At 36.7% G+C, this 18,845-nt stretch overlaps 1 protein-coding gene across 7 annotated transcripts in view; it reads left to right on the top strand.

Moving 5' to 3' along the window:
- The window catches only part of RNF13 (ring finger protein 13), a 163,451-nt gene that overhangs the window by 118,241 nt on the left and 26,365 nt on the right, over positions 1 to 18,845 (top strand). For all 7 annotated transcript variants that reach the window (XM_047727676.1, XM_047727667.1, XM_047727686.1 and 4 more), the window contains one exon: positions 3,070 to 3,163. In XM_047727676.1, the coding sequence (XP_047583632.1) occupies positions 3,070 to 3,163 (94 nt within the window). The remainder of the gene's footprint in view (positions 1 to 3,069; positions 3,164 to 18,845) is intronic.

The raw sequence follows: 18,845 nt of genomic DNA on the forward strand, positions 1-18,845 counted from the left end.
TTACAAATAACTAACTAGACAAGATAAAACTAGACCCATAAAACTAATAACCCTTATTTTCTGTTTCATAAAATAGTTTTTGATAGAGTTGGGATTATATATCAGTTTTTGGTGAAGGTTGTTTACAAAATAATCTAGGTCTGTTGACTTTTCTCATGGTCATCTGGACATTCAGATAGATGGTTGTCTGCTTTTTCTACTACCACGCCCAGTGTGGAGCCTGATGCAGGGCTCGATCTCACGGCCCTGAGATCATGACCTGAGCTGAAATCAAGAGTCAGATGCTTATCTGACTGAGCCACCCAGGTGCCCCCTAAATTATATTTCTAAGAAATTGTCTATTTTATCTGTTTTCAAGTGCCTTGTCTGGAATCAAGTGCCACTCACATAACAATTTAAAGAGAATTTCTGTTTTTTAAAGAGAATTTACACTATATGTGAAATGAGTTCTCTTGATTCATATTTGTCCATACCTTTCACAGTGTTATCAGAAGTTTACCTGTTTTGTCTTTCAAAGAAGTAGACCTTGAGTGTTTTCTCTTGTTCCTTTCATTCAACAAGTATTTTACATCTATGATGCACTGCTTTGGGGTCCAAAGATTCATCAGTGAACCAAATAGGTAAAAATGCCTTGTGTAAAGTAGCCTAGATTCTGGTGGAAGTTACATTCTAAAGTCTTCACTTTCATCCTTTTTTTTTTTTTCTCTATCTCCTGGATTTCTGCTTTTTATTTTTTTTCATTAGTTTCAGAGGTAGAATTTGGTGATTCATCAGTTGCGTATAACAGCTGGTGCTCATTACAAGTGTCCTCCTTAATGCCCATCACCCAATTATCCCTTCCATTTCCCCTCTCCCCTCCATCCACCCACATTTTGTTTCCTAGAGTACAGCATCTCTTATGGTTTGCCTCACTCTCAATTCTCCATCTTATTTTTTCTTCACTACTCCTATGTTCATCTGTTTTGTTTCTTAAATTCCATGTATGTGTGAAATCATATGGTATTTGTCTTTCTCTGACTGACTTATTTCACTTAGCATAATACCTTCTAGTTCCATCTATGTTGTTGCCAGTGACAAGATTTTATTCTTTTTGATGGCAGAGTAATATTGGTGTGTGTGTGTGTGTGTGTGTGTATGCACATATATATTCCATCTTTTTTATTCAATCATCTGTTGATGGACATCTGGGCTCTTTCCATATTTTGGCTATTGTGGACATTGGGGTGCAGGTTCCCCTTCATATCATTATGTTTGTATCCTATGGATAAAATCCTATCCTATGGATAAAAACCTAGTAGTGCCAATGCTGGATCATAGGGTACCTCTGTTTTTAACTTTTTTGGGAACCTCCATACTGATTTCGCGAGTGGCTGCACCAGTTTGCATTTCCACTAACAGTTTAAGAGGGTTCTCCTTTCTCCACATCCTCTCCAGCACTCCCTCTCACACCTTCATGTCCTCATCCTTTTCCCAGCCCCATCCCTAGGCACAGATCAGCTTTTGGTCACTATAGATTAGTTTGTATTTTTTTCAGCTTTATACACATAGAATTATATATTATGTACTCTTCTGTGTCTGTCTTCTTTCTCTCAGGATAATTATTTTGAGATTCATATATTGAGTATATTGATTTTTTTAACCCAGTTCTGTTTGATTGTATAAATAAATCACAGTTTTGTTTATCCATTTACCTTTTGACAGGCATTTGGGTTGTTTCTGGGTTTTGGATATTACAATAAAGCTGACATGGACATTTGTATACAAGTTGTTATATTGATTTGTACTTTCATTTCTATTGGGTACATATAAGTAGAAGTGGGGTGATTGAGTCATATGGTAAATGTGTGTTTAAAGATATAAAAAGCCACCAGCATTCCAAAGTGGTTATAACAGTAGTGTATCATAATGACAGTTCCTCCACTTCGTTGCCAACACTTGATATAGTTAGTCTTTTTAATTTTAGTCGTTCTCATAGGTGTATAGTGGCATTTGTTATTTGAATTGACATTTCTCCTTGACTAATTATGTTGAGTATCTCTTCCAGTGCTTATTTCCCATGCATTTGTCTTCTTGGTAAACTGTTTATTCAGATATTTTGTCCATTTGTTTTCTGTTGGGTTGCTTGTTTTTTATTATTGTTTTTGAGTTCTTCATAAATTCTGATACAAATCCCTTATCAAATATGGAATTTGCAAGTATTTTTTCTCATTCTGTGGTTTGTCTTTTATTTTTAAGTGTCTTTTGAGGATAGAAGTCCTTATTGACACAGTCAAGTTTATCAAAATTTTCTTTTTATGGATGTCACTTTTGGCATTTGGCTCTGTCCTGTAGACTTCCTTTGCATTCTTGGAAGCACAGTCACTTATATTTGAAAATATTCTGTATATTTTATCCAGCATTCCTGAGTATTCGTAGTACAGTGTTCTATAGTATTTCTATTCAGTTTGCTGCTACAACTGAAAGTGCAGTGACTAATAAATGTATGTTTGAAAATTTTATTAGTTTGTAACTTACAGGAATTTCAACTCTGCCTTCTTAATCCAGTGGGGTCTTTGTAACTTGTGGTCTATCATTTATATTTGCAAACAAATAGTTCTGTGTTATTCATAATGTTTCTGTTAGAGTAGATAAAGATAACTTAGGTGAGGGGCACCTGGGTGGCTCAGTGGGTTAAAGCCTCTGCCTTCAGCTCAGGTCATGATCCCAGGGTCCTGGGATCTAGCCCTGCACCGGGCTCTCTGCTAGGCGGGGAGCCTGCTTCCCTTCCTCTCTCTGCCTCTCTCTGCCTACTTGTGATCTCTCTCTCTGTCAAATAAATAAATAAAATCTTTAAAAACAAAACAAAACGAACAAAAAAAAAAAACTTAGGTGAATGATTGAAAATTCAAAGGATAATTTGAGGTAAACTATTTACTTATGTAATTAGTGCTTCAAGTAATGATACTGTGATTAGGGTTTAAGTAAATTGAATTGATTTGCAGCAGCTATCCAGAAACATGTCTATTATTGTAATGGCCATTTTCCATTTGCATGTTTAATGTCTGATTTCTTTTTTTTCTTTATCTTTAGATCACAAAATTCGTCCAGGACAGACATAGAGCTAGAAGAAACAGACTTCGTAAAGATCAGCTTAAGAAACTCCCCATACATAAATTCAAAAAAGGTCAAGTGAATATTTTAATTTTCTAAATAATCACCATTTGTTTATTTAAGAATCCATGATGACCTCACTCTAATACTGCCTTCTGAGTCCTTGCCATATACTATGCCTAATACTCTGTTAATAGTGAGTGAATGTGGAAGATGGGTTTTTTTTTGTTGTGGTGTATGCTGGTGAAGGCAAGAAGGAGGTAAATGGTCGGCACAGAATTTACAAACAATAATGAAACTGACCTAAATGCTTTTTATTATCACCATGTGTCAGCAGTTCTCAACCTAAATGGATAAAATACTTCTGTGCATTAATATGATCTACTCCCACTAACCCTCCTTCTCTCTCCCACCCTATACCACTATTTAACTAAATACAAAGTTAATAGTGTTACGTTAACTAAATACACATGTGGCTATTATATATGTCAATATATTTTAAATATATCGTCTCATTTAATTTTCATATTTCTATGAAATGGATACTTTAATGGGCATTATGGATGAGGAAATAGAGGATCAGAGAGGCAAAAAATTATAATGTCACACAGCCAGTCCTGATAGAGCTGGGGAGGGGTCTAATAATCTAGTCAGTATAATTTCTCCTACCTATGCTTTAGTACATGCTTGTTAAATCCTTTTGGCTAGTAGTCCCAGACTTTTCAATTCCATATACCATGAAAAGTATTCTGTTTTTTAATTCAGAAAAAATTCATAGAGAGGAGAAATGGGGAAGGCATTAGAATTTAGTTCTGCCAAAATTTTATTTTCCAAGTAATAATGTGTTTTAAAAGCCTTCCATTTACAATAACTGTTATTTGATTAAAAATATAACATTAACAAAAAAATAGGAAAAGCCACATGTTAAAAGGAATAAACAGAGACATTTATAAAAATGTACTGCACTGTCCTCATTCACTGTGGAGTACGTAAAAGTCATTCACAGGCCAGAAGTGGTTTAGGGACTGGGTTTAGGAATCACTTTTTTAAACTCCATTTTGTGTTTATTTTTATGCTTCCTAAACCCAGAAAAAAAAAGTTTAGAAAGGTGGTATTGTCCTAGGCATACATAGTCGGTTTTTTATCTGAGTAAGATGAGTAGCCATTATAGGATTTTGAGTGGGGGAAAGGTAATATGTAATTAAATGTTAAAAGGGTCTTTCAGGGGCGCCTGGGTGGTTCAGTGGGTTAAGCCTCTGCCTTCAGCTCAGGTCATGGTCTCAGGGTCCTGGGATCGAGCCCCGCATCAGGCTCTCTGCTCAGCGGGGAGTCTGCTTCCTCCTCTCTCTCTCTCTGTGCCTGCCTCTCTGCCTACTTGTGATCTCTGTCTGTCAAATAAATAAAATCTGTAAACAAAACAAAGCAAAACAAAAAAAGGGTCTTTCTGCTGCTATGTTAAGAGTAGGGTGTAGAGGGTCAAGGGTATGTATACACAGAGAGACCAGATAAGAGGCCATTGCAATAATCCAAGTGAGATATGAATGTGGGTTAGACTGAGTGGTAGCAGTGGGGGAGGTGAAGAAAATCTTAAATTCCTAAAATTTAAATTTAAATTAAAGAAAATCTTAAATTCATATGTTTGGAAGATGGAATACACTGTATTTATTAATGGACTAGTTGGGGGAGAGAAAACAAGGATGACACCAGAATTTTTGGTTTTAGCAATGACATTGCCTTAAAATAGAGATAAGGATGGTTAATAAGTGGTGGAGTGGGTTTTGGGGGAAAATTGGGCAAGTAAGTTTTGGACCTGTGGAATCTCAGATGTCTTATAGACATTATAATGAGTCTAGAGTTTAAGAGACAGGTCTGAACTGGAGGTGTTGCATAAAGATGTATTTAAATCATGAGTCTTGAATGATGGTACCAAGAGAATGAGTATAGGTGTATGGAAGAATACCAAAGACACATTTGGGACATTCTAACATTAAGTAAGGAAGAAGAGGAATCAGCTAGCAGTGGAGACGGAGCAGGAATGGCCAGTTATATAAGGGGAAAATCAGAAGAGTGCTTTACCAAAAACCAAAGTGATGCAAATCTGTGAAAGAGCGAAAAGTGATATAACCTGTGTCACAATCTCCTGATAAATAAGGAAGATGAAGCCAACAATTGGCCATTAGAAGTTATTTTCTTGATGAGCAGTTTTGACAGGAAAAAACCCGAGATTGTGGTGGGTTTAGGAGAGAATGGAAGGAGAAGGATCAGAGCCAGTAACTGAAGACAACTTTAAACAGAAATTTAACTAAAAGTGGAAGAAATGTGGTAGCAACTGGTAGAGACGTTGGGTTAAGAAATAACAGCACGGGGGCGCCTGGGTGGCTCAGTGGGTTAAGTCGCTGCCTTCGGCTCAGGTCATGATCCCAGGTCCTGGGTTCGAGCCCCACATCGGGCTTTCTGCTCAGCGGGAAGCCTGCTTCCTCCTCTCTCTCTCTGCCTGCCTCTCTGCCTACTTGTGATTTCTCTCTGTCAAATAAATAAATAAAATCTTTAAAAAAAAAAAAAAAGAAATAACAGCACGTTTACTGAAGGAAATTGATGACATGAGTGACGGATGGGAGAGTAGCTGTCATACTGTCTTTGAGAAGGCAAGAAGGAATGGGATCTGGTACACAAATAGGTAGACTAGCCTTAGGATGATAGCATGGAGAGCTGAGCCCTGATGGAAGGTAGAATATATGGGTGCAAAATTCTGGGACATGGGTATATATAGTGGTAGGTCTGTGGAAATTTTCTCTACTTACATTTTTCTCAGGGAAGTGGGAAACAATAATTAACTGAAGATGAGGATGGGAGGGGAGATGCTGGAGGTTTCATAACAGAAAGGTATAAAATATTTCTAGGAGAGTAATTGTGCAGATGGATCAGGGAAATATAATATGATAACCTGACAGCCCAAACCTCCCTGTCGGGTTTATGGTTATGAACCAGTCAACATATTTATGTTTTTCTCTAGCTGTATTCATCTGTGTGGACTGGTGTTTTATTCTTATCATCCTGTTTTTTTTTTTTTTTAATGTGAAGTATAACATGTATACAAAAAGTATCTAAGATACATATTTCTGGAACCATCTAGTTCAAGAAATAGAACATGACTGGTGCACCAGAAACTACTGTGTACCCTTCTGGATCATAATACTTTCCTCACTGGAAGTAGTCATCCAGGCTTATGATAATTATTTCATTGTCTTTCTATTAGGTTTTACCATCTGTATATTCATTCCAAAACAATATGATTGAATTTTTTCCTATTTTTGAATTGCATTTTTTTAAAGTTTTTTATCACCCATTGTTCATCATGACAAGTGCACCTCTGAATTCCCATCACCTATTTCACCCATCTCCCCACCATCCTCCCCTCTGGTTAACTCTCTGTTTGTTCTCTATAGTTAGGAGTCTGTTTCTTGGTTTGCCTTTCTCTCTTTTTCCCACCTTTGCTCGTTTGTTTCGTAAATTCCATCTGTGAGTGAAATCATACAGTATTTGTCTTTCTCTGACTTCTTTTGTTTAGCATTATGCTCCCTAGCTCCATCTGTGTTGTTGCAAAAGGCAAGATTTCATTCTTTTTATTATGGCTGAATAGTATTTCATTGTATATATACACCACATTTTCTTAATCCATTTATTAACTGTTGGACAGTTGAGCAGCTTCCATATCTTGGTTGGTGTTAATAATGCTGCTAAAAACATTGGGGTGCATGTATCCCTTTGAATTAGTGTTTTTGTCTTCTTTGGGTTAATATCCATTAGTCTGAGTGCTGGATTTAGGGTAGCTCTATTTTTAACTTTTTGAGGAAAACTCCATACGGTTTTCCAGAGTGGCTGCACCAGTTTGCATTCCCACCGTTAGTGCAACAGGGTTCCTCTTGCTCTACATCCTCTCAAACACCTGTTGTTTCTTGTGTTGTTGAGTTTAACCATTCTGACAGGTGTAAGGTGGTATCTCATTACTTTTGACTTGCATTTCTCTGATGATAAGTGATGTTGAGGATTTTTCATGTATCTGTTGGTCATCTGTATATCTTTTTTGGAGGAATGTCTGTTCGTGTCTTCTGCCCATTTTTAATTGGATTATTTGTTTTTTGGACATTGAGGGGTTTTTTTGGATTTGGTTTTTTTTTATAGTGGGCATTGAGTTTTTATAAGTTCTTTATATTAACCCTTTGGATATTAACCCTTTATTGGATATGCCGTTTGAAAATATCTTCTTCCATTTAGTAGGTTGCCTTTTAGCTTTGTTGATTCCTTCGCTGTGCAGAAGCTTTTTGATTTTATTATACCCTGATAGTTTATTTTTGTTTCTGTTTCCATTGCCTCAGGAGACATATCTAGGAAAACATTTCTATAGCCAATGTCAGAGAAATTACTCCCTGTGTTCTCTTCTAGGACTTTTATGGTTTCAGGTCTTACATTTAGGTCCTTAATTCATTTTGAGTTTATTTTTGTGTATGATGTAAGAAAGTGATCCAATTTCATTCTTTAGCATGCGGCTGTCCCAGTTTTCCCAACACCATTTGTTGAAGAGACTGTCTTTTTCTCATTGGATGTTTTTGTTTCCTTTGTCAAAGATTAATTGACCATATAATCGTTTTATTTCTGGGTTTATTTCCATTCCATTCTGTTGCTCTATGTGTCTATTTTTGTGCCAGTACCGTACTGTTTTGATTACTATAGCTTTGTACTATATCTTGTAATTCAGGATTATTATACCTCCAGGTTTGTTCTTCTTTTTCAAGATTCCTTTGGCTATTTGGGGTCTTTTTGTGGTTGCATACAAATTTTAGGATTGTTTGTTCTAGTTTTGTGAAAAGTGCTGTTGGTATTTTGATAGGGATTACATTAAATAATAGATTGGGTGGTATGGACATAACTTCAATGGTATAATTCCAATCCATGAGCATGGAATATCTTGCCATTTCTTTGTGTCATCTTCAATTTTTTTAAATCAATGTTTTATAGTTTTCAGAGTAAAGTCTTTCTCCTTCTGGGTTAAGATTGTTCCTAGGTATTTTATTTTGGGTGCAGTTGTAAATGGGATTATTTTCTTAATTTCTCTTTCTGTAGCTTCATTATTAGTATATAGAAATGCAATGGATTTCTGTATATTGATTTTTTTTTAAAGATTTTTATTTATTTATTTGACAGACAGAGATCACAAGTAGACAGAGAGGCAGGCACAGAGAGAGAGAGGGAAGCAGGCCCCCCACTGAGCAGAGAGCCCGATGCGGGGCTCGATCCCAGGACCCCGGGATTATGACCTGAGCCGAAGGCAGAGGCCCAACCCACTGAGCCACCCAGGTGCCCCTGTATATTGATTTTCTATCTTGCAACCTTACTGAATTCATTTATTCTAGTAGATTTTTGGTGGAGTCTTAGGGTTCTCTGTATAGTAGTATCATGTCATCTGCAAGTAGTTAAAGTTTTACTTCTTTCTTACCAATTTGGATGTCTTTTATTTCTCTTTGTTATCCTAGCTGTGGCTAGGACTTCTAGTACAATGTTGAATAAAAGTAGTGAGAATGGACATCCTTGTGGACACCCCTTTTCCCTGTTATATATGATGTTAGTTGTGGGTTTTTCATATTTTGCCTTTAATTTGTTGGTGTATGTTCTCTCTGAACCTACTTTGTTGAGGGTTTGTTTGTTTTTTTTTATCATGAATGGATGTTGTATTTTGTCATGCCTTTTCTGCATGAAAAATTGAAATCATCATATAGTTTTTATCCATGATATAGTTTTCTGCATGAAATATTGAAATCATCATATATTTTTTATCCTTTTATTTATTTTTTAAAAGATTTTATTTATTTACTTGACAGAGATCACAAGTAGGAAGAGAGGCAGGCAGAGAGAGAGAGAGAGAGGAGGAAGTAGGCTTCCTGGCGAGCAGAGAGCCCGATGCGGGACTCAATCCCAGGACCCTGAGATCATGACCTGAGCTGACAGCAGAGGCTTAACCCGCTGCCACCCAGGCGCCCAATCCTTTTATTGATTGATATATCAGGTTGGCTGATTTGTGAATATTGAGCCACCTTTGCATCCTGGGAATAAATCCCACTTGATCGTGGTGAATGATTTTATTTTAATATATGTTGGATTTGGTTTGCTAATATTTTTGTTGCAGATTTTAATATCTGTGTTCATCAGAGATACTGGCCTATAGTTCTCTTTTTTTTTTGTGGTGTCCTTAACTGGTTTTGGTACCAGGATAATTTTTGACCTTACAAAATGAAAAATTTGGAAGCTTTTCTTCCTCTTTTATTTTTTGGAATAGTTTGATAAGAATTGGGTATTAATGTTCTTTAAAAAGTTTCATGGGGGGGGCGCCTGGGTGGCTCAGTGGGTTAAGCCGCTGCCTTCGGCTCAGGTCATGATCTCAGGGTCCTGAGATCAAGCCCCACATCGGGTTCTCTGCTCAGCAGGGAGCCTGCTTCCCTCTCTCTCTCTGCCTGCCTCTCTGCCTACTTGTGATCTCTGTCAAATAAATAAATAAAATCTTAAAAAAAAAAAAAGTTTCATAGGGGACCTGAGTGGTACAGTCAATTAAGTGGCCGATTCTTCGTTTTTGCTCAGGTTGTGATCTTAGGGTCATGAGATTGAGTCCCATGTCTGGCTTTGCATTCGTTGCAGAATCTCTTTGAGACTCTTTCTCCCCTCTTCAAATAAATCTTAAAATGAAATAAAATGTTTTGTAGAATTCACCTGTGAAGCCATCTGGTCCTGGACTTTGGCTCGTTGGGAGTTTTTGATTACTAATTCCATTCCATTCCTGTAAATCACTTTGTTCACATTTTCTATTTCTTCCTCATTTTGGAAGACTTCTGTTTCTAGGAATTCATCTGTTCTAGGTTATCCAATTTGTTGGCATATACTTTTTCATAATTTTCTCTTATAACCCTTTGTATTTCTGTGGTTTTGGTGGTTATTTCTCCTCTGTCATTTCTGTTTTTGAGTCCCCTCTCTGATGAGTCTGTCTAAAGGTTTATCAGAACCAACTCCTGGTTTCATCAATCTGTTCTATTGGTTTTTTAGTTTCTATTTTATTTATTTCTGTCCTAATCTTTATTATTTTCTTCCTTCTGCTGATTTTGAGTTTTGTTTGTTCTTTTCCTAGCTCCTTCACATGTAAAGTTAGCTTGTTTGAGATTTTTCTTGCTTCTTGAGGTAGGCCTATATTGCTATACACTTATGTCTCATAAAGGCTTTTACTGCATCCCAAAGATTTTTGGGCCACTGTGTTTTTATTTTCATTTCTCTCCATGTATTTTTATTTCCTCTTTGATTCTTGGTTGACCCGTTCATTGTTCAGTGGCATGTCACTTAACCTCCATGTATTTGTGCCCTTTCCAGATTTTTTCTTCTGGTTGCTTTCTAGTTTTACACTGTGGTCAGAAAAGATGCAAGGTATTATTTCAGTCTTTTTTAATTTATTGAGACTTGGTTTTTGGCCCAATATGTGATCTGTTCTGTAGAATGTTCCATGTACACTTGAAAAGAATGTGTCCTCTGATGTTTTAGGATGGGATGTTCTGAATATATATGTTAGATCCATCTGGTCCAATGTATCATTCCAAGCCACTGTTTCTCTCTCTTTTTTTTTTTTAAATCTGTTCGGATGATTTATCCATTAATATAAGTGGGGTGTTAAAGTCACCTGTCATTGTATTACTGTCAATTAGTTCCTTTATGTTTTTATTAGCTGCTTTATGTATTTGGGTGCTCCCATGTTGGATGCATAACTATTTACAATTGTTGTATCTTCTTGTTGGATTGTTCCCTTTATAATGATATAGTGTCCTTCTTTGTCCCTTGTTACAGTCTTTGTTTTAAAGTCTGTTTTGTCAAGTATTGTTACCCTGGCTTTTTTTCACTTCCATTTGCATGGTAAATGCTTTTCCATCCTTTTTCTTTCCATCTACATGTGTCTTTAGGTCTGAAGTGAGTCTCTTGTAGGCAGTATAGATGGGTTTTGCTTTTTATCCATTCTGTCACTTTTGGATTGGCGTGTTTAGTCCATTTATATTCAAGTAATTATTGAGAGGTAGGTACTTACTGCCATTTTGTTACTTGTTTTATGGTTGTTTTTATAATTCTTCTCTTTTCTTTTTTGTTCTCTTCTCTCACAGATGGCTGGTTTAGTGATATATTTGGGTTTCTTTATTTTTTGCATACCAGTTACTGATTTATGATTTGTGGTTATCATTAGGTTTGTATATAACATCTTTTGCATATAGCGATCTATATTAAGTTTATGACTGCTTAAGTTTCAACCCATTCTTTACTCCTTCCTCTTCTGTACTCCTATACCTTTTTTAGGTATATGGCATCAAAATTTACATCCTTTTATTTTCTGAATCTCTTGACTGATTTTTGTAGACACACTCCTACGTACGATCTTTTCACTCAGAGATTTCCCTTTAACATTTCTCATAGCACTGGTTTAATGGTGATGAATTCCTTTAACTTCTGTTTATCTAGGAAACCATTTCTCTCCTCTTCTGAAAGATAGCCTTGCTGGATAGAGTATTCTTGGCTGGAATTTTGTTTTTGTTTTTGTTTTTTTCCTTCTTTCAGCTCTTTGAATATATCATGCCACTCTGTTCTGGCCTGCAAAGTTTCTGGTGAAAAATCTGCTGGTAGCCTTATTGGATTTCCCTTGTTTATAACTGTTCTCGCTTGCTGCTTTTAAAATTCTCTTTATCCCTACTTTTTACCATTTTAATTACTTTGTGTCTTGGTGTGGACCTCCTTAGGTTGATTTTGTTGGGGGCTCACTTTGCTTCTTGGGTCTGGATTTCTGTTTCCCTCCCTGGAATTGGGGCAATTTTCAGCTAGTATTCCTTCTTTCTTTCCTTCCTTCTTTCCCTCCCTCCTTCCTTCCTATTTTTCTTTAAAGATTTTATTTATTTATTTGACAGAGTGTGCACAAGCAGGGGGAGTGACAGGCAGAGAGGGAGAAGCATGAGCAGGGAGCCCAATGGGGAGCTTGATCCCAGAACCCTGGGATCATGACCTGAGCTGAAGGAAGACACTTAACTGATTGAGCCACTCAGGCACCCTCAGCTAGTATTTCCTCAAATACTAGCTTTTTCTCTTTTCTCTCTCTTCTTCTGTGATCCCTATAATGCAAATTGATGGTGTCACTGAATTCCTTAAGTCTATTTTCAGTTTTTATTTTTTCTCTCTTCATCTTGATTGCTTTCCATTATTCTATCTTCCAGGTCACTGATCCATTTTTCTGCTTCCTGTAGTCTACTGTTTATTCCCTCTAGTGTATTTTCAGTTATTGAGTTCTTCATCTCTGATTGGTTATTTTTTATATTCTCTCTTTGTTGAGAGTCTCACTGACGTCCTCTACTCTGTCTCAAGTCCCATGAGTATTTTTATGACCTTTACTTTAAATTCTCTATTAGGCATATTACATATCTCTGTTTTGTTTGTTTTGATTTTTGTCCTTTTCTTTCACTGGGGACATATTCCCCTGTCTCCTCATTTTGTCTATCTCTGCATCTGTTTCTGTGTGTCTCCTGCTCTTGGAAGTAGTGGCCTTCTGAAGAAGTGGTTCTCTAGCACCCTGCAGTGCAGTGTCTCCTGTTCACCAGAACCGGGTGCTTCAGGGGTGTTTCCAATGTGTGTTATGTGTGCCCCACTATTGTGGCTGAGCTGCTTCTGCCTTTAGTCCCATTATCTGCAATGGCTCTCTGCCCATTCTGGGGAGGGTCTGGTCCCTATGTTGTTAGTAGGCCAGTCTGAGGCCACCCTTGGCTTGAATGGAGACCAGGCATTCTCCAGAGGTGCAGTAGCATGTAACTGCAGGGCACTGTCCCTGTGTTGTCCCCCGAGAAGCTTTTGTTGGTGGGTGGGGCCTGCAGTCAGACCAGATATCTGCCCTCAGCCCACTGCTGGGGTAGAGTTGGAATAGTGTGTGTGGTTATCTTTCCCTCTCCCTAGGGGCAGAAGTCACTTTGGAGTGGTACTGGTTCCTGTTGGCCCTGCTTTGTGGCACTACTTTGGATGGCCTCCAGCCAAGGCAATATTGGGAGAAGGCAGGTCTATAGGAGAATGCAAGGGTAGGGCACACTGTTAGCAAGTTAGGTGGGAAATGTTGGTGCTACACTGATTCCCACAGGTGTCCATGTGCCTAGGCTCAGGGGTGATGGAAAGAAATGGGGGCCTTCCGGCTCCTTTGTTCCTGGAGAAGTTTCCCATCCAGTATGCATTCTAAAATTGTTAACCAAATCCTCCTCCTGTATACCCCACACTTCCCCCCCCCAAACTAATGCTTCTATGCTATATCTCTGTGGGGTTGTTTCTTGTGCTGTCTTTTTAAGGGTGGGGACTCCCTTTCTTGTCACCCTCCCTCAGCTCTCCTAGGGTGGAGCCTGCTGATTTTTAAAGTTCCTGTTGTTAAGCTGACTGATTTTAAGAACTCACAAAATTATGACCCTCTGGTTCTCATGCAGGTTTCCTGTGCCTGGAGTGCTTTGTATGAAGGTCTGGTTCTCTCCCCTTTCTGTACATATGGTGTCCCTTGCTGCCCTGGACAGTCCCATTTAGTTCCTGACATCATCTCCACCCTTCCTTCCCTTTTCAATGTGGTCTGGTCTCTACACTGAGTTGTGGAAAGTCTGTTCTGCCAATCTTTAGGTCATTTTCTTGGTCATTTACACAAATGTAGGTGTTATCTAGTTGTAACCATGGGATGAGGTGACTTAGGGTCCTTCTACTCTGCCATCTTCTCCATGGGATCCCCAGAAAGTCATTGCTTTTTATGGCTGAGTAATATTCCATCATGTGTTTCTACCACATTCTGTTTATCTAGTCATCTGTTAGTAGACTTGTGGGTTGCTTCTACCTTTTGACTATTGTAAATAATGCTGCAGTGAAAATTGTTTTAAAAGTATATGTTTGAGTTCCTGAATTCAGTTCTTTTGAGTACATACCAAAGTGTGGTATTGCTGGCTGAGTAATATTCCATCATGTGTTTCTACCACATTCTGTTTATCTAGTCATCTGTTAGTAGACTTGTGGGTTGCTTCTACCTTTTGACTATTGTAAATAATGCTGCAGTGAAAATTGTTTTAAAAGTATATGTTTGAGTTCCTGAATTCAGTTCTTTTGAGTACATACCAAAGTGTGGTATTGCTGGGTAATTTGGAAATTCTGTGTGTAACTTTCTGTGGAACTGCCCATATTGTCTTCTACAGCCGCTACACTATTTTACATTCCAAGCATCAATACAGTGTTCTGATTTCTCCGTATTTTTGTTAATTTTTATATGTAGTGTGAGGTAGGGCTCCAAGTTTTTTATATATATTGTGCATGGAAATGCAATAGTCTCAGCCCCATTTGTTGAAGAGAGTCTTTTGTTATTGAATGATCTTTCACCCTTGTCACAAATATTGGCCACAGGTATGGATTTATTTCTAGACTCTCCAGTCTCTTCTATTGGTCTGTATGTCTGTCCTTATGCCAGTACTACATTGTTTTGATTACTTTAGATTTGCAGTATATTTTGAACTGGGAAATGAGTCCTACAACTTTTTTTCTTTTTCCAGACTATTTCAGATATTCAGGATCCCTTGCAATTATATTTGAATTTAAGGATCCCATTTTCCATATCTTCAAAAAAGGTTGTTGGAATTTTGATAGGGATTATATTGAATTTGTAGATTGCTTAGAGTATTATTACCATCTTAATATAAAGCCTTTCAATTCATGAACATGGATAATCTATTTATTTAGGTCGTCTTTAATTTCTTTCATTAGTGTCTTATATTTCTCAGTGTACAAGTCTTTCACTTCATTTGTTAAACTTTCCTAGGTATTTTATTCTTTTAGATCTATTGCAAATGGAATTGATTTCTTAATTTCCTTTTTGGATTGTTCATTGCCAGTGTATAGGAACCCAACTGATTTTTATATAATCTTGTAACCTTCAACTGCTGAATTTATTGACCCTATTAGCTTTCTTTCTTTCTTTTTTTTTTTTTTAAGATTTTATTTATTTATTTGAGAAAGCAAGTGAGAGCATGAGAAGGGAGAAAGACAGAGGAAGACTCCCTGCGGAGCGAGGAGCCTGATGCGGGACTTAATCCCAAGACTCGGGGATCCTGACCTGAGCCAAAGGCAATCGCTTAACCAAGTGAGCCATGCAGGCACCCACTCTATTAGCTTTCTTATGGATTCTTTGGGATTTTCTATATATAGGGTCGTGTCTTCTGTAAATAGATGTAGTTTTTCTTTTCCAATATGGGTTCCTTTGCTTTCTGGTCTAACTGCTCTAGTAGTAATGCTCTTTGATAATGTTGAATAGCAGTGGTGAAAATGTGCATCCTTTTCTGTTCCTCATCTAAGAAGGAAAACTTTTGGTCATTCACCACTGAGTATGATATTAGTTGTGTGATTTTCAAAAATGCTCTTTATCATATTGATAGGTTCTCTTTTTTCTAGATTCATTTTTTTGGCATGTCCAGTTCTGGCACCATTTGTTAAAAAGACTGTCCTCTCTCCTTTGCACTGTTGTTATCAAAGAGTGGTTGACTATATTTGTCTGCTTCTGAGTTGTCTAGTCTGTCCTGTTTATATTTATTCTTCCACCAATTCCATACTATATTAATTATTGTAGCCATGTAAGTCTTGAAGTAGTGTAGTATTAGTCCTTCGGCTTTCTTCTTCTTCATTATTATGTTGCCTGTTCTGGCCTTTTGCCCTTCCATATAAACTTTTGAATAAGTTTGTCAATATCCAAGAAAGAAAAAAAAAGCTGGGGTTGGAGATTGCATTGAATCTATGATCTAGTTGGGAATCCCACTTTAGTCATGGTCTATATAATTTTTTCAAGCACTGTTGGATTCAATTTACTAATAATTTATTGAGAAAATATCACCTGTGTTCATGAGAGAGAATAGTTTTACTTTCTTGTAATGTTTTTTTGTTTTTATATTAGGGCGATGCTAATTTCATAGAGTAAATTAGGAAGTATTCCCTCTGACTCTGTTTTCTGGAAGAAATTATAAAGACTTGATGTCTCCTCTTTAAATGTTTGGTAGAATTCACCCATGCAACTATCTGGGTCTGATGCTTTCTGTTTTGGTATGTTATTAGTTATTGATTCAGTTTTTTAAACAGTTACAAGTCTACTGAGACTGTTTCTCCTTGTTTGAGTTTTGTTAGATTCTTTCAAAGAATTGGTCCATTTTATTGCCATTGAATTTGTGGGCGTAGAGTTGTTCACATTATTCATTAGCCTTTTAATATACATGGAATCAGTAGTAATGACCCTTTTTTCATTTATGATATTAGTAATTTGTGCTTTTTCTCATTTTTTCTAAGCTTGGCTAGACACTTACTGATCTTTTCAAAGAACCAGCTTTTTTTTTCATTGATTTTCTCTGCTGATTTCCTATTTGCAATTTCGTTGATTTCTACAATAAAATAAAATGGGATTTTTATTCCCTTTCTTGTACTTTCTTTGGATTTAAATTCCTCTTTGTTTTCTAGTTTCCTAACGTGTAAGAAAAGAAGATCTAAAATCAATAATCTATATCTATATAGAGATCTAATATCTATATATCTATATAGAGATCTAATATCTAGATAGATAGATATCTATAGATAGATATCTAGATATTAGATCTCTATATAGATATAGATATATATCCAGGGCTATAACTTTCCCTCTAAGCATTGCCCTCACTGCATACCACAATTTTTTGTTGTATTTATGATCTTCATTGGAGTTAGAAATATTTAAAAATTTCTCTTGAGGTTTCTCCTTTAATGCATGCATTATTTAGAAGTGTGTTTAATCTCCAGGTATTTGGGGATTTTCTAGCCCACTTTCTGATACTGATTTCTTGTTTTATTAAGTTGTGTTTGAGAGCAGACATCACGTGATTTCTTTTAAATTTCTTCAGGTGTGTTTTAGGGCTTGGAGAGTGGTCTATCTTGGTGAATGTCCCATGTGAGCTTGGAAAGACTATATATTCTGCTTCTAGCTGGATGATGTAGTCTATATGTCAGTTATATCCAGGTGATTTGATGGCTTTAGAGTTCAATTATATCCTTACTGATTTTCTCCTTATTGGATCCATCCCTTTTTAATAGAGGGGTGTTGAAGTCTCCAACTACAATAATGGATTTATTTGTTTTCCTTGCAGTTACATCATTTTTTGCCTTAGGTATTTTGTGCTCTGTTTTTACACATATACACATTAAGAATTGTTATGTCTTCTTGGAGTATTGAGCCCATTATCATTATATAATGCCCCTTTTATCTCTGATAACTTTCCATGCTCTGAAATTGCTCTGAAATTTAGCTACTCTGCTTTTTATTGGTGTTGGCAGCATGTGTTTTAGTCTTTTCAAGCTACTATGACAAAAATACTATAGAGAGAGTGGCTTAAACAACAAATACTTATTTTACACAGTTATGGAGCCTGGGAAGTCCAAGATCTATGTGCCTGCAGATTTGATGTCTAGTTTGTAGACAGTTGTCTTCTCACTGTGTCGTCATATGACAGAAGGTACAAAGGAGCTCTCTGGGATCTCTTATAAAGTCACTAATACCATTTGTGAAGCCTCAACCCTTATGACTTAATCACATCCTGAAGTACCAAGTATCATTATGCTGGGGACGAGGCTTCAACATAAGAATTTTGGATGGACACAAACATTAAACTAAAGTGGCATGGTATTCCTTTCTCCATCTTTTACTTTTAATCAATGTCTTTATATTTAAAATGGGTTTCCTGTAGACCACACATAATTGGCTCTCCCTTGTTTTTGAACCACTCTGAAAATCTTTTAGTTGATGTATTTAGACCACTGACATTTGAAGTGATTATTGATGCAGTTGGATTAGTATCTACCATTTTGTTACTGTATTTTTTATTTTTGCCTTCTTTCTTTTTTCCTATTTTTGTCTTCCATTCTTTTTCTGCCTTTTGTGGTTTCAATTGAGCATTTTCTCTCCTATGTTAGTATATTAATTACACTTCTTTATTTTTGTCTAGTGGTTTCCCAGTTTGCACTATACATTTACAACTAACTTTTAAGTAACAATGTACTGCTTCACAGTAGTGAAGTACATTATAACAAAATATTCCTAATTTATTTGGCTCTCCATCCCTTGTATCATTGCTGTCATTCATGTATACATAAGCATATGTAAACATTTAGATACGCATATATAACTGCATAATTGTTTCTACTATTATTTTGAACAAACTGTTATCTGTTAGATCAATTAAGAATGATAAAAATGGAGAAGCTTGGGTGGCTCAGTCAGTTAAACATCTGTCTTCAGCCCAGGTCATAATCTCAGGATCCGAGGATCCAGAGCTGCTTCGGGCTCCCTGCTCACTGGGGAGTCTGTTTCTCCCTTTCCCTCTGCCCTTTCTCACTGCTTATTCTCTCTCTCTCTCTCTCTCTCTGATAAATAAAATATTTTTAAAAATGAAAGTATTTTACCTTAATTTATTCCTTCTCTAGTACTTTTCCTTTATACATATTTGAATTTCTGACTTACATCCTTTTTCTTCTCTCTGTAGAACTTATTTTAACATTTCTTGCAAGACAGATCTACTGGCAACAAATTCCTTCAACTTCTGTTTTTCTGAGAAAGTGTTTTTACCTCCACTTTCGTGTGTGTGCTTCAATCTTTTTTTATCATGGTTAAAAAACACATAATGTTA

The sequence above is a fragment of the Lutra lutra genome, chromosome 1 (assembly GCF_902655055.1).
Source record: "Lutra lutra chromosome 1, mLutLut1.2, whole genome shotgun sequence".
Taxonomy (NCBI): Eukaryota; Metazoa; Chordata; class Mammalia; order Carnivora; family Mustelidae; genus Lutra; species Lutra lutra.